Source organism: Serinus canaria, chromosome W (assembly GCF_022539315.1).
Source record: "Serinus canaria isolate serCan28SL12 chromosome W, serCan2020, whole genome shotgun sequence".
Taxonomy (NCBI): domain Eukaryota; kingdom Metazoa; phylum Chordata; class Aves; order Passeriformes; family Fringillidae; genus Serinus; species Serinus canaria.
Window position 1 is genome coordinate 10,342,124 of NC_066342.1, and position 22,328 is coordinate 10,364,451.

A 22,328-nucleotide genomic window follows, 5' to 3' on the forward strand; every position below is an offset into this window, starting at 1 on the left:
GCTGCTCCAGCCTGGAATCAGGGGCTTATCCCTCTGTATTTAGCATTGGTGCAGCCTCACCTTGAGTACTGTGTGCACTTCTTGGCCCCTGTCCTAGGGTGATGTTATGATGCTTGTATCCCCAGTCGTGTGTTCTGTTTATGCTGGACAATATATTCTGTGCCTTGAAGACTGGCTATGAGAGCGAAGGCGAGGGGAAGAAGAAGCACAGAGTTTTGTTATCAGCCTGCTCTCACTCCTCCACTGTGGTGTCTGGGCACGGACAGGGCAGAACACAGCGCTCCATCGTTGTTTAGTTAGTTTAGCTAGCTGAGCTGAGGCAGAGAAGTTCCCTGGATTGTTTTTCTTTCCTTTTTTGTTTTTGTTTTTTTTGAACCGTTCGAACCTGCTCCAGACTAGGACCTGGGGAAACACCGAGAGCTTGCACTTTGTAGCCTACCAGGGCCTACTCTGGGCAGCAGCCTTTCCCAGTGCCAGAGGGACTGATAACAGAGCGACCACCCACAGGAGAGACTTTATGAATTTGTCATCTCTTTAGAGCAACAAATGAGTTTTGTCATCTGGTATTGTTCATTTTTTGTGTTGGGGAGTGCTTTGCCTGTTAAATAAACAGGTTTTTTCCACTTCTCTCTGAGGAAATTCTTCCTGAACCAGTTGGGGGGAGGGGCCATGTGGGTTTGCTTTCTGGGGGGGCCCCTTTTGGAGGTTTTCTCCCAAATTTGCCCTAAACCAGAACACATCCCCCCATGTCCTAGGTTGACTATATGATGCTTTTATCCCCAATCGTCTTGTTCTGTTTATGCTGAATAATAAGTTTTGCACCTTTAAGACTTGTTCCAAAGATTGAAGGGGGGAGAGAAGAAGCGCGCATTTTGTTTTCAGACACTGAACTCACTCCTCCACATTCCTGCTCCTGGACTGTGTTGTCTGCGGATGAACAGACAGCAGGACAGAGCTCTCTTTTTTTTGCTTTTAGTTAGTTTAGCTAGCTGAGGCAAAGAAGTTCCCTGGACTGTGGTTTTTTTTTCCTTTTTTCCCTTTCTTTGGACCTGTTCACACCTGCTCTGGACTGAACACCCAGCAGAGCACCGGCAGCTCACATCGGTGGCCACCAGGCCGGGCCTGGGCCACGGCATTTCCAGCGCTGGAGGGACTGATAAGGGACTGAGTGAGCTGAACTGGAATCTGGGGAGGGGACTTTCTGGGTTTGTCATCTCTTTTGGAGCAGCAAGGGGTTTTATTGTTTAATATTGTTTAGGTTTTATTGTTTAATAAACAGGTTTTTTCCACTTTTCTCCAAGGAGGTATTTTCTCCCTGACCGGTTGGGGGGAGGGGCGATTGAATCTGATTTCCTAGAGGAGCCCTTTGGGGGTTCTCTCCCAAATTTGCCCTGAACCAGGACACCCCAATTAAAAAAAAGATGTGAAGGTTCTTGAATTGCCCCCAGAAGAGAGCAACAATGCTGTCGACAGGACTGGAAGGAATGTCCTTTGAGAAATGGCAAAGGACATTGGTCTTATCTAGCTTGGAAGAAAAAAGGCTAAACTGTGATCTCATTGCTCTCTACAGCTTCCTGAGTAGGGGAACTGGAAAGGGAAGTGCTGAGCTCTTCTATTTCTTGTCCAGTGACAGGACACATGGGAATGGTTCAAAGCTGCGTCAGGGGAGGTTTAGACTTGACCTTAGGAAGCATTTCTTTACCGAGAGGGTGGTCAAACTCTGGAACAGGCTTCCTAGAGAGGCAGTCGATGCCCCAAGCCTGTCAATGTCTAAGAGACATTTGGACATTGTTTTTGTGGCCTTCCTCTGGGCTCACTCTAACAGATCCATGTCTTTCTTGTGCTCAAGTTCTTCATGTACCTTGTTACCATCTCTTCTTGTATGTAGGCTATATTCACATTCTTCATCTAAATGTTGTAACTTTTTATTAAACTGGACACTACCTTAAGCTACCAACAGAAGAAACTGAGCAGTACTCAGTTTGCTCAGTTGGTTTTTCTCTAGAGCTAGGTATACGAACAAGCAAGTTCTTGAAATCTGTCAGGACCCATCAAGCTCATTTTTATCTGACAGCAAAATGGGGTAGTCTACTATCAAACTCTCTGTTCACTGTTGTAAATATTTGTTAGTTTGGTACATGTCATTTCATTCATAAAGACCATGTATGAATAGTGGAGAAATTTTGCACGTAAGTGAATTTGAGAAAAAAAAAGACATCTGGCTGTAGAACTTGAGTTTTATCAAAAATAAGAGGTGCTTAAGGTGAACGGTTACTGAACAGGGCACTCATTCTGAATAGAGTGTGTAGTTTCTTTGCATTTTTTGAAGCTTCTGTAATAGATCTTCCTTCTGTGTATCTTTAAGGCTACTTTTGTTTTGGAAGGCTAAATTTGTTGCACTGTATAATAAGATTCAAAGTCTCTGAGCAGAGGACAGAAAACAAGTTTTGTGTTGAACCATCCTGCTAAATATGTGGGTATGCTTTTTATAGTGTTTTAACTACTTGAACTGATTTAGTTAAATCTTACTTTTTCTCATCGACCAGTAATGGAAAACATGAAATCTGTGTGTTTGCAGTTTTTTACTTTGTGAGAACTGATTTTTTTTTTAATAAGTATGTTTTTAAACTTTTTTCCTCATACAATTAAGGGGTGGCTAATGACAGGGTGAAAATGCTTGTTCAGTTGGTGCAGTCAAGTCTCAAAAATCTTTTGGGCTTCTATTCATACTTTTTGAGATATCTTTTAATTTCTAGCTGTTAGTTCTTATAAACATGTTCAAGGGAAGTTCTATTTCCTTGGTCTTTATTGCAAATAGCATCTTTACTGTAGCTATTTACATGGAGGGCTTAATTTTTGAAAACTTCAAATTCCAGCTGTTGTTAAAACTGGAGATGCATCTTTCCATGGATTCAGTACAAGCTTGAGTGTTGGAAACAAAATGTATGTAGTTTTATTTTAATTCTGACACTTCTGTCACGTGAAATATGTCCTTTTATTTCTCCGTAGGAAAATCCAAATATTAAAATATTTATGAAAACTGTTAATGTTAATTGCACTTTCAGTGCTTAACTCTTGTGTGACACTATTGCTATTATGAAAATTAATTTTCTGAATACATATGCCAAAGCTGTGCTTGGAACATGCACATAATGTTTAAGAATTTGTTTGGATCTGTAGAGAAACCTCAATCAAGTATTTCACTGTAGGCATGAATTTAAATGTCCATAGATTAAATTCTGAGCATTTCTACAGATATATGAGGGGGTTTTTAATTGATAACATGCATGTGTCCAACACTCTCTGACTGTGTCCTTTTAGATATTCCATGTGTATAGGGTTTAATGCTTTAATGCCAATGTTAGTTTTTTTGAAGTGTGGTGGGTTAACCTTGGCTGGATGCCAAGTACCCACCAAAGCTGCTCTGTCGCTCTCTTCTGTTACTGGACATGAGAAAGAAAATATAGTGAAAGGCTCATGGGTTAAGGATCAGGAGAGATCACTCACTGATTACCATAATGGGCAAAACAGACTCAACTTATGGATATTAATTGAATTTATTGCAAACAAAATCAGAGCAGGATAGTGAGAAGTAAAATAAATCTTAAAAACACCTTTGCCCCATCCCTCCCTCCTTCCTCAGCTCTACCTCCTCCCTGCCAGAGGTGCAGAGAGACAGGGAAGGGGGGTTACAGTCAGTTCATCATAGGTTGCTTCTGCTGTTGCTCAGGCATTGTAAATCAACGACGACTCCGACGTTGGCGAGGGAGAGAGAATGATACTTCTGACTCCATCATCAGAAGACTAATGAATTACTTTATTATACTATACTATACTATGTACATTACATATAAACTGAATCTGCCAGGCACTCACTCTTGCTCACAACTGCACAGAAATGCATTCATCTCTGATTCTCTCGTGACTGTCCCGTGACAGTCTCACACACACACACTTCTTGGCCCTGATAGGTGAAGGGAACAAAACATCCTTACTTTGGGTAAACAATCTCCATATTGCATTCTACTTTAGCACAACACAGGAACAGCAAGCGAGATAAGAATTGTGTTTTCCTTCTTCTCTGCTTGTCTCACAGTTTCTCTCTGTTCAGAGGGCATGTGAATACCACACAGAGGAGTCCTTGACCTGTGCCAGCATGTGGTACTGCCCACGGGAGACAATTGTCCACAAACTTTTCCAATGGTAGTCCTTCCCATGGGCTGCAGTTCTTCATGAACTGCTCCATCATGGGTCCCTTCCATGGAGTGCAGTCCTTTGGGAACAGACTGCTCCAGCATGGGCTCCTCTCTCCATGCATCTGCAGGCCCCTGCCAGGACCCTGCTCCATCACAGGTTTCATACAGATTCACAGCCTTCCTTCAGGCATTTGCCTACTCTGGCGTGGGACTCCTCCATGGGCTGCAGAAGGACAGCCTGCTTCACCATGGTCTGCACTGTGGGCTGCAGGGAAATCTCAGCTCCAGCACCTGGAGCACCTCCTGCCCCTCCTTCTGCACTGACCTGTGTGTCTGCAGAACTTTTCATCTCACATATTCTCACTCCTCTCTTCTCTGGCTGCAATTACAACTGCACAATAACTTTTTTTTTTTCCTTCTTAAATATGTAATCACAGAGGCGTTACTACCATTTCTGATTGGCTCAGCCTTAGCCAGCAACAAATCCATCCTGGAGCCAGCTGGCATTGGCTCTGTCAGACATGGGGGAAGCTTCTAGCAGCTTCTCATGGAAGACACCCCTGTAGTCCCCCCTGCTGCAAAAACCAGGCCATGCAAACCCAATACATGAATTTGTTTATTCGACATTACATGGAACTTTGATTTAGCAGAATGATACAGCAATTAACCTAAATAACAGTGCAAGTACAAGTTAAATTTAGCAGAGTATAGCAGCTGCAATGTACAGTTGTATCACAATACAAATGTGTTTGCCATTATTGGTCTCCATCACAATGCTTGGCATTCCCAGTTGTTGGGAAGAAATATGTGGGTTGAAACTGACTCAAGCCTGTTGCTCTACTCAATGTTCTGTCTGTTAGTTGGACCATTTTTATACTATATATGCTATACCTAGTTTTTATACTTGTTTTTGTCTCTACACTAAGTTTTTATAATGATTTTGTCTGAGCCATGTATACACCCACACATCCTGGCCTCTCTAATGCAGGAATATATGTATTTGATGATATTATCAACTCAAGGGCAGATACACAGCCATTTTAATCCCTTAACTGTTGTAGCCATTTATCTATAAAAAAGACTACCTTCAGTCTCCTTTGTGTTAAGTTTGGCTTTTTGTAACAGTTGTCATCAGTAACTCCCTAATTCTTCACTTAACTTCATGAGTACATAGTCCTTGCCTGTCTCCTCAGCCTTCTTCCATTGTACAAACTCATTGATAAATCCCATCATTATGTGTTTAGGCTTTTTTACTTGAAAAGGATAACTTTTCTATAAGATACCTTTATGACATTGTGTATAAACAGATTCTATTGTTCAATAATTCCATCATTTATATTATAGGTCATGCAGGAGTCTCTGCAAGCATGATGAAGAAAAGAACTTCCCACAAGTAAGTTCCTAATACTTCCTCAAGTGTAGCTCTCAATAACTGGCAGTACCATTCTAGAAATGTATCTGTATTGTTCCAGTCATTTTGAAAAAAATGTGGAGCAGTATTCAAACAGTGTATGTGTGTAGAATCAGACTTTAATTCTTTTGGGAGGACAATGGGAAAGAATGCACCATTTGTACAGTTCTAAATGTCATTTTGAATGTTATTCTGAGAGAAATTATTCTGTCAATAAAGTTCTGAAACTTATAATTCAGAAACAAGAGATTGCAAGCCAGAAATTTGGCATATGTACTCTAGGATTCGTCGCAGCTTTAGTTTTTGAAAAGGATTTTTTACCTTTTTAAAAAATAATCAATGTACTGTAGTATGGCTACTATTTGTGTGAAGGTTACTTGCTTATCCTATACATTCATCATATTTATTATTCACTCTACTAGAATTTGAGATAGTAGTAGCTAAATGTTGCTATGAGTAAATGTGAGAAGATATAGGTAGTAGCTTAGACAAAATTTACCTTCATTTCTAACAGCTAGATGTATCTGGCTGCATCTCTGGTGGGTGAACTCTAAAATAAGCTGGAGAAAGGTGAAATTTATTAAAATACTATTAGTTATATTTTGAGTATGAAGTCCTATAATGCTGATATACAACAGGCATAAATCCAAAACAATTTGTCTGGCAGAAATATCTTCCATGATTAACATTCGAATTAGTATTAACTATTTCCCAGACGCAACACCTGATGTAAAACTACTCTTAATTCCTTCCACCAACTCTTCATTATTCAGTCTTGTCTGTCTCCTTACAAGGCAGAGATAAACATTTATTTGTCTAGAGACAGGTAGAGTTAAAATTTAATTTCTCTTGTTCTTTTTCAACCGCTCAGAGAAAGGAGTGTATGATGGGAAGACTATCAGAGGTGGGTTGCCTTTTGTACTTGAGGGTGGCTAGATTTGTCTTTATTGTTGTTTTGATATACACTTATTTAAATACCTAAATAGGTTGTATATTTTTTAGCATAAAGGCTTTTATGGGGCATATTAAGTCATGATCCTAAGTCACATGATTTTGAGGCATTTAACTTAAGTGCCCAGCTGAGTTTTATATTGATTTAGCCTAGTTTAATTGTTTAAGAATTGTTTGGTAAAGGTTTTATTTTATACCAAACCAAGATGACTTTGTTTGCTGCTCAATGACTTCTCTGCAAATGACACACTAGTATAGAGTTGTTTTTATTTGATATTCATTGCTTATATTTTTGAAATGAACAGTAAATAGCACTGTAGACATGTTTATAGTAAACAAGTGAGATATAAATCACTGTTTAAAAATGTATGCTGATACTACTATGAGCCGTTACAGCAGACCATTAATTAATAATGCATACTTTGTCATTGATTTAGTTATGATGACTTTTACATTCCTCATTAAAAGAAAAAGAGGAACAAGTTACTGGCACTTGAAGGTCATAGGGGAGATTCTAAACTCAGTTCATAAGTTCATAGGGGAGGGAAGAGCCACCAGAATAGAACAGGACGTAGTCCAGTAACTGAGGAAGAGATAAAATGTGCTGTGTGGATTAGTTTTCTAAATTCTTCTTAACTAAAATGTTAGTTAACCATTGACCCTTTTGGAAGGAGGTCCCATGGTCAGCTACAAAAGGGCAGTTCTTCTGAATGTTCTGTCAGTGTCAATGGGTAGTGATGATTTTTATGAATAAAAAGTTGACTCTGTGTCAGATCAGTCAGTAGTCTCTTGGTTCTTATCTTTTCCACCCTTGGTGCATAAGGAAATAGTGCACAGTGTAAGTATAATATCTTACCGGTTTCTCATAGTTGGCAGTTCAAGGACTTTGTGGTGAAGATTCTATCTGCCACTTAACTATCACTGTACTTATCCCTTGTGAATTTCTGATTGCAGTTTAAACTAACTTATTGTGGTGGTTTATACTTGACTATGAGCCAAACTCCCACCCACCTGCTTACTCCCCTTCCTCAGTTAGGCAGGGGGAGAAAATAGAATGAGAATGTTCATGGGTCAAGATAAAGACAGGAAGATTGCTTACTGTTACCAATTGAATGGGAGCTTCAGACAAGCCCTGCCTTAGCCTCAGATTTTTGGCAGCAGCCTAAATTTAGGTGGCCTGCAACTAAAATCGCTCTGGCCTGCAAGTTGTAAGAATAGCAGATCAGGTCTATTATAAAATTAGTTATTTATTGAATAAGCAGGAGATAACAGACAAAAGGCCTTTAACAGAGTTACTTATTGCACAGTATAAAACAAAAAGAACTACTAGTAGATTACATAAAACAGTGCACGACATTAAGGTACATATATTAAAGCAAGCAAAGAAATAGTGTCAATTAGGAGTCAATGTAAATTATCACCGAAATGACAATAGTGTACACAGGTTCCCTTCCCTCAACTCCTGGAAGAGTAACCAAAAATCAGGTGTCCCAACTTTGGGGAGAAAGCCGCACACATTTCCAAGGAACGTGCAGAAGATTTCTGCTTTGTGAAAGTTTTGTGCAGCTTTCATAGTTTGTAAAGTGAAGTGTCTGTCAGTCAGAAATTCCAGCTTATCTTTCCACATCTCGCTTCCACAGCAAGATGTTTATTGTCAGCTGAAAGCCTTAGTGCCATGTCGCCGAAATAACTCACTACAAGACAAGCTGTCTTGATTGAGTTATTTCACCAAAGCTCATGTGAAGCTCATGTGAGGGGCAGGATGCCCTGAGTTATTTCACCAGTGAACAAGCAACAGATAAGGTCTTGTGGTAGGGGAGATGCCCTGCTACACTTACCAGGCACTATCACAGGCAAAACAGGCTTGACTTGTGGAAAATTAATTTATTGCAAATTTAAATAGATTCAGATGGTAAGAAACAGGAAGAAAAACATTAAAACAACACCTTTCTTTCCTCCTTTTCTGTGTTTAAATTATTTCCTTCACTCCAGACTCACCACCACCCCCAGGGTGCAGGGGAAATGAGGGAGGGGAGTTTACAGTCTGTACAAAATGGTTGCTTTCTGCCACTCCTTTCCTCTTGTACCTAATTTCCTCCTGCTCTGGCATAGGTTCTCTACAGGTCACAGTTCCTGTCAGGAAAGTCTGCTTCAGCATGGTCTCTTTTGGGGGAGACAGTCCTGTCAGTTAAACTCTGCTCTGGCATGGGTTCTCTGTGGGTTCTCCATGGGCCTCAGTTCCTTCATTAAATACCTAACTGCTCCATCATGGATCCTTTTCTTCCCCTACTTCTCTGCCTGTCCAGTGGTGGCTTTTTGCTCTTTGCTAAATATGTTTTCACAAAGGCACCATAAACTTTGCTGATTGTCTCTACTTTAGCTGTCAGTGGGACCATTGCCAAGCCAGCTGGAACCAGCTGTGTCTGGCACAGGGTAGCCCGACTTCCTCTCATAGAGGCTACTTCTGCAGGTGTTGTCATGTCTGTATGTGTATGTGTGTCCATTTGTCACGATTCGTCCTTATGGATGGGTTTCGTGATGGTTCATGGGGGATCTCAGAGTGCAAAAAACCAACAAGTCACAAGGAGGGTTTGCAGTGATAATCAAAACAAATGCATCTTTATTGAAATAACTACAGAAAAATGCGTTGGGGAGGATTTGGGGAAAAAAGGGAAAAAAATAAGGAAAAGAGGGAGGAAGAAAAGAAAGGTATATAGCTACCCAATGTAGAATGGTGAAGTCCTTCAATGCCCAGCCGATGGAGTTCACCAGGTCACATCTGGGGAGATCTCAAAACCTCTAGCTAACGCAGAGGTTTTTATTATGATAACTCTATTGAAAATTGCGAGGGGGGGAAACAGATACAATAAAGAATAGATGTAACAGGTAGTCTATGTTCTCAGCAGTAAGTGAGAGCCATTGTCTTCTTGGTCCACTGCTCGCACCTGCAACATCCATCTTGCTTTGGTCAGCTTGCCTCCCCCTGCACACCTCCCCCGGGTTGGGGGTTTCAGTCCCAGTCCTTGGAAAGTGTGAGAGGGGGCCTTCTCACAAAGGGATTTCATGTTGTGGTTTTTCTCTGGTGAAGAGGCTTCTTACAGCTCAGTTTGTCTGTCACAGTGGTTGCAAACAAGTGAGAGGGGTCTTCTTTGAGGGACCACCCAAAAGCTCAGGAGAAGTCCAGCCAGGCCGAGAGGTGGGGACAGCTTTCAAGGCTATTGTTGCAAAAAGGGCACAGTGCCCCCTTCTTCTTCTCATTGGGCTCCGTGTAGCATACAGCAAACACGCGAGTAACAATAGCTTAGCAATGCTCTCAGGTCTTGGGGCCCCTTGGCGTGTAACTTTTCTCCTACAGAGCCAGAGATTTTAGACAGGGGGGTCTTTTCTTCAGTGGTCCCCCAATGACGATCATGCGGCAGATGAGGGATATTTTGGACAGACTCTCACACCATTACCAAAATCTTGCCACGTAAGCCCAATACATCTGTAATCCTAAGAAAATTAATTTCACAACTGAATGATGGCTTTTGAAGGAGGACAGAAAGTATTTTACAACTTCTGTCTTTAGTAATGTGCCTCACAGTCTGAATATCAAGGAAAAAGAGTTTATAACAATTCTCTGATCATATCATCCCCCATTAGTGACAGACTGTAATAGTATCAAAATAGTATCAAAATTCTAATTCAGGCACTATTTTTAATAATTTTTTCTACATGGTTCCATGAAATATAGAAATTGTACTGACCATTGCTACTCTGCTTCATTTGTACTCTTTTCTAAATTTCTTTGAATTTTCCATTATCTGGTTCTGCTAATAAAACCCTTTCTCTTAACAAGACTTTACTTATCAGCTTAGTGTCTTCAAGATAAATACTTAGTCACTGAGATGAGCAGCTCTGGTGCCAGCACAATCCATAGCATAGAGGGGGATTCCTGAACCTGGGGGAGCCACAAGCCGCCAGGAGCCCACACTTGTGCTATAGCTGCTGATAAGACCTGGGTGGGGCCAGGAGGAACGGGGGTGGTCAACCCCCCACCTCCATATGAAAGAAGCCCCTAGGGAGTGCTAGTGACACAACAGGGCCGTTTGCAGGGAAGGGCGTGCAAAAAAGGCACTGTAGCTCTGCCAACACAACTAGGAAGTAATGGTAACCAGCTGGCAGAAGGCTATGAACACTCTGAACTCTGCACCTACAATGAATGACACAGTTTTTCAGACAGAGCTCTGGTGGGAAGATGCTGCTACCCAAGTGTGGGGCTGCAGGGCATATCCTACTCTTATGCCAGTACTGGACAGCAGCAGTGAGCACAACTAGGGGATATCCACCCAGGTAGAGGAACTCTGCTGCTTAGCAACAAAGCTCTAGTACGTGGTGAGTAGGTTGTTAAGGAGTATCAGGGAGAGTGAAAGAGAGACTACTGGAATTGCCCCCTACCTTCCCTGCGGCAGGGCTGTCAGGCCAACAGGACATATGATATGGAATATTTCCTATCCTGTCTTTGCTTGGCAGAATGTGGTGACTTAAGTGATAGGGGACAATGGTGACAAGTTCCTGCTTGGTGTTATCAGCAATGAAGAGAGACGGGGACTCTGTGAAATGGTCAAAGAATCCAAATTTATTGTGAAGTACAACTGCTTATATACTTATTCTAGGAAGACTAGTAATGTTTTAAAACAATGATTGGGTTAATCATCACATAAACAAACTTATACATTTTAAACATCTCTTGCTTGCAGAAGTTGATTCAATCTTCTTCCCTGTCCCAGTCTGATCCAATTTTCTTGCAATCTTCAAAGCTCTGTTTGTTCTTGCCAAGGCATCCTGTTATCAAATCTCTTATGCTAACCAGGTCCAAAGTCCATCATCTGTCTCGTGTGTCCCAATAGGTATAGCAGAAGTAAGGAGGAGAGTCAGCAGAACTGCCACCTTGGACTTGTGGAGGGCACACTTCAGCCTGTTTAGGGGCCTGGTTGAAAGAGTCCCTTGAGAGGCAGTCCTGAAGGACAAAGGAGTCCAGGAAGGATGAACATTCTTCCAGAAGAAAATCTTGAAGGCTCAGGCCATCCCAGTGTGCTGAAAGATAAGTTGACAGGAAAGAAGACCAGCCTGGCTAAACAGAGAGCTTTGGCTGGAATTCAGGGAAAAAAGGAGAGTTTGTGACCTTTGGAAGAAAGGGCAGCCAATTCAGGAGGACTACAAGGATGCTGAGAGGTTGTGCAGGGAGAAAATTGGAAGGGCCAAAGCCCAACTAGAACTTAATCTGACTACTGCTGTAAAAGACAATAAAAACTGTTTCTATAAATACATTAGCAAGTGTTGTGGTTTGAGAGGAAGTGAGTTTTTTGAGAGTTTGGTGGTCAAACCAATAGGTGCTGAGATTTGAATATTGGCACCTGGTGTGGACACTGAGGACATGGATATGCCTATGAGGACACGGGGGGGTCAAAAGCAGAGAACTCCCAGGGGGAAGCTCTCTTGGGTTCTGTCTGTGAAAGAGGTCAGACCTCCCCTGCCTGGCTCCAGGTTGGGTGGGGGACGGGAAGCCATGCCGCTGGGTAAGGTAGGCTGGGGCCTTGGACAGAGGAGGGAGGTGAAGGCCCCTGCAGGATGGAAGGGTGGAGGAACCCTGAGAGACATCGGGCAACCCCCCCCCCCCTCCCCCCGCCAGGAGAGAGAGAGAGCTGGTGTCTATGCCTGTGCCACCTTGAAATTTGATAGCATGGCAAATCGAGAAAGAGAAGGTGGGGTGCAGCAAGAAGGTGGGAGTTCTGGATAGGCAGAGCCTGAGATTTTTAACCCTTTTCTCGGATGATGGAAACTTTACAAATGTTGATCTTCCTGGAGTTGAATGAGAAGAGAGATAGAGATGAGATAAGAAGAAATGGGCCACGAGAGAAGTTGAAAAGAATCCTAGTTGGGAGGAGATGATAGAGTGGCCTTTGGCTGGACTTTTCTTGTATAGCCATGGACAGAACCATTTTTCCTGTGACACAGAGACTGCATTTAGGGGGGAGGCAATGGCTTGGAGCCAAGAGAGTGCAGTGATGTGATGTGAAGGAGTGGTGTGAACAGAGACGACGGGTGAGGAGGGTGGTGGTGCCCTCCGTCTTCAGGGAAGAAGAAGAGCTCTGTTCTTGAGACCCTTCGGCCCCAGGGGGTGAAATTTGCAGGGGACAGGTGTCCCAAAAGTGAGAGACTGTGCTTTTTTTGGAACTGGGCAAAGCACCCTTAAAAAAGGAAAACCCTAGAAGCAGCTCTGGTCCATGTGCAGTGGTGAGAGCACTGGGCATGGAAGGAAGATTGTCACAATAGCAGATGATCTCTAGGCAGTGCCATGTGTGACATGGAAACACAAGAGGTTTTTACTGTGTTTCCAGGGGAAGCCTATGGTACAAGAGGGACTCCTCTCTCCTTGATGAACTGAGAATTGATTATCTAAAGGGTGGTGATGGACTGAGAGTTGATGGTCTGAGGGGTGGATGTATTGGAAATTTGGTGGGGGGGGGAGGAGGAATGTTTTTGGAAGGTTTTCATTCTGAGTTCTGTGTGTTTCTCTTTATATATAGTTGTAGGTTATAAAGTTTGTTCCCTTTTATTCCTAAGTTGGAGCCTGCTTTGCTCTATTTCTGATCACATCTCACAGCAGACACCAGGGAGAAAGTATTTTCATGGAAGCACTGACATTGCTCCAGAGTCAAACCATGACACAACAAAAGGAGGGCTAAGGAGAATCTCCATCCTTTATTGGAAATGGAGGGAAACATAATGACAAAAGATGAGGAAAAAGCCAAGGTAATGAAGGTCTTCTTTGCATGTCTTTAATAGCAAAACCAGTTGTTTTCAGGGTACCCAGCCCACTGACCTGGAAGACAGGCAGGGAGTAGAAGAAGGCCCTCATAATCAAAGGGGAAATAGTCAGCAACCTGATACACCTCTTAGACACACACTAGTCTATGGAGCAGGACAGGATCCATCCAAGGGTACTGAGTGAGCTGATGAAAGTTCTCATTAAGCCACTTTGAATAATTTATCATCCCTCTCAGTTAATTGGGGAGGTCTCAGTTGACTGGAAGTTTGCAAATAGAATTTACATCTACAAGAAGGGCTGGAAGGAGAATCCAGGGAACTACAGGACTGTCACCCTGACCTTGATCCTTGGGAATGTTATGGAACAGATTATCTTGAATGCCATCATGCAGCACATACAAGACAACCATTTGATTACATCCAGTCAGCTTGGATTTATGAAAGGCAGGTCCTGTTTCACTGACCTTATCTCCTTCTATGACAAGGTTACCTACTTAGTAGACAAGGGAAAGGCTGTGGATGTTGTCTACCTGAACTTCAGTATACTGATGACGATTGATAAAGAGACAGGGTCTCCATGGTTTACAGACATGAAGCTGTTTATTGATAGACACAGCTGAGTTTACATACCTTTTCAGCTGTAACTAAAAATAGCACAACTATAACACTTATGTAACTAAGTAACATTGCTTAATTCAAAGCCTCGTGCATACTAGCACAGGTATGTGCAATCTTAAATAATTTCTGCTTACCAAACACATCGTACCAAGCACACCATTAACTTCTGCATTCCTTCTTCAGGGTTCTGCTTTCTATTGCCAAGGCTTATGGCCTACTAATACTAACATATCCACTTCTGTCATGAGCTGAACAGTGCTTCCAGCTCTGCTTTCTAGTTGTATTTCTACATGTTCCCCTTTCTTTTCCACCAGTAAAATTTTCTTTGTGGATTTATCAATCAGTCTCTGAACACATTGCAGAACACATGGCAAACAAATCATCATAAGCAATAATATGGCTAAAATATAAATTCCTGTTTTAGCTAAATGTTTAAGCCAGCCAGTAAGCCCCTGTCCCCCAAGTATATGTCCAAGCCAGTCACTATCATCTACTACTCTTAATTTGGTTACACTGTCTCGAAGGGCCTGTATGTTAGCATGAATAGACAAAGAGTTGTCAGAAAGAGTTCATGCAGCATAAACCTTCAAAGTTTTCGCCACCATGTCCATGTGCCAAAAGCAAAAATTCTATTGCAGCCCTATTCTGCAGCGTAGCATGTCTCACACTATCAACAACTGTTAATAAGCCTGTTAGAGCAGAGCTAGTAGTATTAGTTTGCTTTGTAAGCCAGCAGCCAAGGTTATTTAAAGCTTTTAATGCGTGTGCCATGCCTATAGATGGAATAATTGAGGCAAATACTCAGGCTTCAGTGTTCCAGGATTTTACGTTATCATCACAATCTGGGCTATGTGTTTGTGTTACTCTTTGATCGCACCACTCTGTGTAAAGATGGTAAGTTTTCCTGTAAGGAGTGAAACATGATTAGTCGCCCAAAAGTGCAAGGGCCTCCTACAGCCTTTCCTGGTATTAGTTTCCAGGCTCTTTTTCCACATATCAAGAATTTATTGTCTATTAACCCAATAGAAGCTGTTGCTGTTACGGCGTGGCGACCTGGTTCAAGGCGTCCGGCACGGTGAACCGAAGCCCAACAGGGTCACTCGGTCCAATGCTACATACACCAATGTGGTGGACAGCAAATGGCGTTTATTAAGGGGTCTCAGGGGTATTTATGGCTTGGGCAGTCTGTGTCACTTCCTTTGCTCATGTCCCGCCGGGTGCAGCCAGGTACGGAGCAAAGGTCAGACTGCAGGGTGAGGAGGGGGGCTTCCTGTCTACCCGTACAGCCTGAGATCTTCCGCACGCCAGATCCCTAGCTCTCCACATTCCCCCCCCGTCATGATTAGTAAAAATCTTATAAAGTTATAAAATGTGAAGGTTACAACATTTCATGGGTTAGTAGAATTAGTGTAAAATTGTAAGTGTATTAGTAACCGGCACGCCTTAAAGTAATTGTCGGCGCTCGAGAAAAAAAATGTTAGCCGTTTTCAAACGCCTTTTAACAAATAGCACCAGTTTGTCTAATATGCAAGGCCCAAAGATTAGGGTTAGTAAGATTATAGTGACTGGGCCTATTAGGGTAGAAATCAGGGTGGTGAGCCATGGAGACTGGTTGAACCACGACTCGAACCAGCCCTGTTGAGCTTCTCTGTCCATGTTTCTTAGGTTTAGCTGGTTTCTCAGTTCAGCCATGGAGTCTTTGACGACTCCGGTGTGGTCTGCATAAAAGCAGCATTCCTCTTTCAAGGCAGCACACAGGCCCCCTTGCTGCATGAACAAGAGGTCCAGTCCTCTCCTATTTTGGAGGACAACCTGTGAGAGTGAGAAAAGGGATTTTTCCAGGGAAGAGATGGATTTCTCGATCCTTTGCAGGTCCTCATCGATGGTCATTTGCAGCTGGGACAGTCCTTGGTGTTGGGTCTCTAGGGCTAAGACACCTGTGGCCGTCCCGGCTGCTCCTAGGCCGAGCAGCATTGCGATAGTTATACCTGTCATTATTCCTCTTTTGTGGAGCCGGCTGGGTTCTTCAAAAAGGTGGTACACTTCTTCGTCTGAGTGGTACAGGACCCTAGGAACAATTAGAACTTGGACACAAAAGTCAGTAGAATGATCAAATTTGTCAAGGAGTACACATGGGCTTACCCTGGATCGGTGACAGACCCACAATCCCGATGCATCTGGGATCACCCACTGGAACTTCCCTCCCTTAAGTTTGACGAATTCCTTGCAGACGTTGCCCATCTGCTTTGCCAAGGTTGCATTGCCAAAGCATTTGCCTTGGCCCGTAACCTGACTTAGGGTAATGCCTCTCCGGGGGGTGTCCCATCTGCACTGGCGTGGATTGTTTGACTTTGAGAAGATAAATGGGAGATCGAAGGCAACACCTTCGTAAAAAGGGGGTTGTGCATCATAGCATAACCAGCATGATTCTGTGAAGTTCGGGTTGGACTGATTTAACTATATGAAGGTAGCATTTAACACGCTTAAGAATGGATTGGAGAGGGTTGGTTTGGTTAAGAGATCGGATGGGGAGGCTAGTTTCGACTTCTGCGTTTCGCGGCTAGAACTACTGTTAGCTGCGATCCCTTCTCTGGGTCTACTCATTTTTGGGGGCAGTTTATTGCCACGTGCCCAGCCTGGCCACACTTAAAGCACGCCATGACACTCGTTATTGCAGTGTGAACTGCTGCTTGAATGGGAGCTAGGTGTTCTTCCTTTGCAACGTGTCTTATCATGGCAGCTATACTAGACCCCTGCGGCAGTGATCTTAAAATGTCCTTGGTGGCTGAGTTGCATTGTTGGCGTAGGCACTCTGCCAGCACTGGACCTTTTGCCTCTGAGGGTAATGTCGAGGAATCCAAGGCGGCCTCTAAACGATTCACAAATTGAGTGAAGCTTTCACTCTCACTCTGCTTTATTGTGGACCAAGGCGACGGTTTGGCTATTACTTTGGAAGCAACACGGATGGCTTCTCGGGCAGCACGGGTTGTTATCATAACCTCATGTGCCCGCAAGCCCTCAGCCTGTGCCTGAGGGGTGATCATTGTAGGGTCTGTGCCCATTAGACTCTGTATGCTGGAGCCATGCAGTGGATGGTCTGCCCCTGTTACCAGGGCCAGCTGCTTAATACAGTTATCTTCCCATTCCTGTTTAAAAACAATCATCCCTGCCCCATCAAAAATCATTCTGCAAGTCTGCTTAATATCAAAAGGTAACATGTCATCCCCTCCAAAAACGCTGTCAATGAGTGTGGAAACCACGGCAGAATTAATCCCCTTATCGGCGATTGCTTTAATAATTGCCTGCACGTCTTTCGGGTTTACCGGGGAATAGGTCCTTTGGTTCCCGCCGGCTCCCCCCACCCGAACCGGAAACACCAGTTTCGCCGATGGAGTCCATTCAGCACGCGCTGTTTTTATTTTCTGCCAGTCTGTAAGTGGGGTTCGATCTTTCTCCGATATCCCCTTTACCCATGCAGGAGCGCTGTGGCTAGTGACGTTATGTGCCGCTGCTCTCCTTCTGTTACAACCCGAATCCGAGTTGGAACTCCCCGATCCCCTCTCGAACTCTGAGCTCGAGTCCGAGTCCGAGCCGGAAGTCGACTGGCCGGACATTTCCGGACTGCTCTGCCTCTTTCTCGAGCTCCGACCCCGCCCCTTCTTGCGGGGGTCGGGCCGTTCCCTCCCCCTGGGGTCCCCCCGCCTCCTGCTGGGGAAGGTTCTTGCCCTATAAGGACCTAATGTGAACTGAGCGCTCTGATTGGTCATACGCTCCGTCCTCCCGCTCGCCTGCGCATGCGTTGTTAAGCGAGCTGACTGCATTTCCGCCCTCCGCGTCTTCCTTTCCGCCCTGAACACGTGCTCCGGCGCCATTTTCAATCGCATATGGAGGTGGTGCGCTTTTATCCACCCCTTGGGGGACCGGCAATTTCGCCGCCTCCCGCGCCTCCTCCGTGAGCCCCTGCCAAAACGACCGCGTGTGTTCCCCCCCCTCTGATGGTAAGCCGGTCTGCCGGGGGGAATCCAGCGTTTGCGGTTTCGCGCCACCGGTTTGACCAAAGTCCTCCGCGGTCTGCGTTGCAGCGCCCACCCCCAACTGCGGCGTGGCTAATAACCAAGCCTTCGCGGCTTTCAAGGTTTCCTGTTCTTCCCTGGCTTTTTGCAGAGCCTGCACAACTCTGCCCCATGACTTAATAGCCTTCCCTGAGCCTGAGGACATAGTTTCCTCAGCTAAAACCTTAGTACAAGTATCCCATATCTTCGAATAGAGAATATCCGCTGGGCTGTCTATCGCCCCCCCGCTTTATAAGTCTCGGTATAGCGAGACATAAATCTTTTAGCTTACAATCTATTCCCCATTGAGCATGCCTCTGATTTACGACCTTTACGATTGCTTCCATGTCCCTCGCTGGTCCGGGGGCGTCCCCCACGCTGCACTAGGCCAGCTGTGCAGCTGCCGGTCCCTGTCCAGGCGATCCCTGAACTCTGGGGGCTGCAAATTTCCCGGGTTTCGGCACCAGATGTTGCCGTTACGGCATGGCGACCTGGTTAAAGGCGTCTGGCACGGTGACCCCATGCCCAACAGGGTCACTCGGTCCAATGCTACATACACCAATGTGGTGGACAGCAAATGGCGTTTATTGAGGGGTCTCAGGGGTATTTATGGCTTGGGCAGTCTGTGTCACTTCCTTTGCTCATGTCCGGCTAGGTGCGGCCAGGTAGGGAGCAAAGGTCAGACTGCAGGGTGAGGAGGGGGGCTTCCTGTCTACCCGTACAGCCCGAGATCTTCCGCATGCCAGATCCCTAGCTCTCCACAGAAGCCACTCCAGGTAAAATTGGCTGAGGCAGGGTATGATTACACCAGGCAGAAGCATTAGCATAAATTCCCATGCCTGAAACGTCAAGGCTGAATCTTTTCTCATCAAAGGGTCCACTAGTATAATTTAAAAAGAAACACGCAAAGGACTGTGTGGATCTAAAAATGTCCAGTTCTTGAGGCTGTAGGGAAAGAGTAAAAAAATCAGAAACTTTATTTACTCCTTACCCTCTCTCATTAGTAAAATAACATCCTGCTGTCCTATTATTTTTCTTACAATACTTATCGTTGCACCACCACACTGGCTCAGTTCAGCCTGGGGCCATACAATCCCTGGGCATTGTCATGTTATATAAGGCATCCCATTCACTTTTCTCTAAAGGCATGGCTACTAGGCAAGTCTGGAAAGGATCACTGGGGGAGGTCATGGATAGGCACAACATAGATTCATTTAAAGCTTGAGCTAGTGTAAGCCACATGCCTTCTGGAAGAGGTGGCATTGCAACTACCTCTCCTTCATCAAGAAGGAGTCCTACCAGAAAAAACAGCCTGAGAAGGCAGATCTGGTTCTCAAAAATACTGATGTGTAAGCCAGCCATGCTCCTTCCCACAAACCAGTTTTAAAATGACACAATCACCAAAAGAATAGTGCAAAGGATCACATTGTGGGCAATCCCAAAGCCAGTGTTCTGATTAGCAATACCACTTTCTTTGGCACTTATAACAGAAACACGAAGTCCACACTTAGTGGGAAAAGTCTCTGCAAATAAAACAAGGGATAGGGTTATTTTCACATCTAAGTCCAAGCCTCCTTTCACTCCATCTCTGCCGTTTTTCTTGGAGGGAGACTTGTTCTGCAATTAGAGCTTTTACTATCTGGAACGAGTTGACCATACAGCTCTCGAAGTGGCGAGAGGTCGATGAGTCCCCTTGGGTCAGGTAGAAGCTGGTTTGGGTGGCTGCGGGTTCTTGGGGGATCCGGACTCTGCAGTCTGACAAGACAGAGCTGAGGGTGAAGTGGGCAAAACCAGGGAGGAAGTGCCCATGTGATCAGGATCCTCAGGAAGGTATGCAAGGATTCTCTGAAAGGTCTCACATTCTTGGCTGGGATCCACCTTGGGCCGTTTTCTGTGGAGACACAAGCAAAACCTCTTCCTCATGTGACAAGGGGATAAGGTCCTATATTTTTACCTGTTTCTGGGTCTTTAATAAGGACAGGGGCATTCTGCTTAACTTCTAACTGAGGGTTTTGCCAAAATGCCTTACAATTGGAGGGTTAAGATCCATGAGGGAACAACTAAAAAAGTTAAAAACATACGCCTTCTGTTATCACTCTGCCGGGGTAGCATTCCTCATTCCCCCTTTCTGTTGTAACAAAAGATGCTTCAGTGAAGCATGGGCCCTTTCGATTATAGCTTGGCCTGTTGAGTAATGAGGAATCCCTGTGCTGTGTGTTACCCCCCAGAGGGCGAGGAAATTTGCAACTCTCTGAGAAATATATGCTGGGCCATTATCAGTTTGGACTTGTGAGGGGATAACCAGTACTACAAAGGCACTCGTAAAGTGACAGCAAATGTCTTTTGCTGATTCTCCTGTATGACAGGATGCAAATAAAGCACCTGAAAAGGTATCAATAGAGGAATGAATGTACTTAAGTCTGTCGAATTCAGGAAAATGAGTAACATATGTGTTTGCCAAATTTGAAGGCTTTGAAGTCCTCTAGGGTTAACACCTCCTGCAATGGAGGGGAAGGAGTGTCTTTGACAGTCTGGGCACACAGCCGCAGTACTAACAGCTTGGTGTGTGGTCAAGTCAAAGGCGCGGGTGAGCACAGCAGCATTCTGGTGAAAAAATGAGTGACTGAGTTTTTCCTGGGAAAAGTGGTCCGGCAGTTGAACAGGTAGGGTAAGTAAATCTGCTTGCCGGTTTCCTTCTGCAATAAAACCGGGTAAAGTAGTGTAAGACCTGACATGCATGACAAAGTAGGGGTGCTGCCTAGTATCCTAAAGGAAAACAAGTTGTAACCACTGAAACAATTCCTTGTTGGGAACATCCTTTAGTACGGCAGCTTCAGCTCTCTCCACAAGTCCTGCAACATAAGCAGAATCTGTTATTAAGTTAAAAAGGGTAACTAATCCCTGGAAGGCCTGCACAACAGCTGCCAATTCAGCAATCTGGGGAGAATCTGAAACAGTAGTGAAATATGAATCCCATTGGCTGAGATCTGTTTTCCATCAAAGCAGTACCAACTTGTGGGTGTAGCCAGATCCATCTGTAAAAACAGTTAAAGCTTGTAACAGAACCTCACTTCTTTTGGGTCACATTAGGAGATTAAAGCTGGTTGCCACAAGCTTGTGATTCAGGGGATGGGTAGAAAGTTGTCCAGAAAAGTCAGTGAGGGCCATTTGAAAAACTTCAGATTGCTGAAACAGCCACTGTAAATAGACAGTAGTAATAGGCAAACAGATCAAACAAAAATCCACACCTGCAAGTGTGGTAAGTCACTGTCTAGCTTTTTCAATGAGCAAAGCAAACATCTCATGTTGTGTGCTTATAGTTTTAGACATTTGGTATGGCAGAAAAATCCACTCTATGGTCAGCAAGGGGTCAGGCACTTAAGGATCCCACTGAAAAGTCAAAGCATGGGGTTGCCTAGCCAAATTCAGAATTATTATAGAAAAAGGCAGTTCAGGGGCCCATCGGGCTGCTTGCCGATTTGAAATAGCATCAGCTACTTGCTGCAGTGCCTGGCAGGCTTCTGGTGTGAGCTGCTGAGGTGACAGGAGATCTGGTTCTCCTTTTAACAGATCAAACAAAGGGCTCATATCTGCATTTGAGATTCCTAGCAAGGAATGAACCCAATTAATTGAACCCAAAAGCTTTTGGGCATCATGCAAAGTGTGAATGTCTGTTTGAATTTATAAAGGCTGAGGAGAAATACTCTGGGTCCTAATGTGCCAGCTGAGGTATTTCCAAGGGGGTTGATGCTGGATTTTTTTGGAAGCAGCACAAAGCCCTGCCTGGGTTACAGCAGCAACAATAAGGGCTAAGGCTTCCTCCATAACTTCCTGTTTTTCTGCTGCAATAAGAATGTCATCCATGTAATGATATAATAAGGCAGCAGGCATCTTTTGGCAAATGGGGCTGAGGACCCTCGCAACAAACCACTGGCAAATAGTAGGACTGTTTTTCCTGCCCTGGGGAAGGACCACACAGTGATACCTTTGCAGGGGTGCTTGCATATTGGTGCTTGGGACAGAAAAGACAAATTTAGGAGCATCATCATGATGCAAAGGAATGTCAAAAAAGCAGTCTTTTAAGTCAATGACTGTCAGGTGCCAATCTCAAGGGATCATGGTGGGAGATGGAAGACCAGGCTGGAGTGCTCCCATGTCCTCCATATCAGCATTGATTTTGCGGAGGTCTTGGTGCAAGCACCACTTGCCAGGGTTTTTTTTAATTACAAACACAGGTGAATTCCAGAGACTGGTAGAGGGGACTATATGTCCCTTCTGAAGTTGCTCATG

At 44.2% G+C, this 22,328-nt stretch overlaps 1 protein-coding gene across 1 annotated transcript in view; it reads left to right on the plus strand.

The window, feature by feature from the left end:
• The window catches only part of LOC103824914 (spindlin-Z-like), a 98,267-nt gene that overhangs the window by 58,997 nt on the left and 16,942 nt on the right, over positions 1-22,328 (plus strand). Inside the window, 1 exon segment of the mRNA XM_050986447.1 lies at positions 5,541-5,589. Within this exon segment, the coding sequence (XP_050842404.1) occupies positions 5,541-5,589 (49 nt within the window).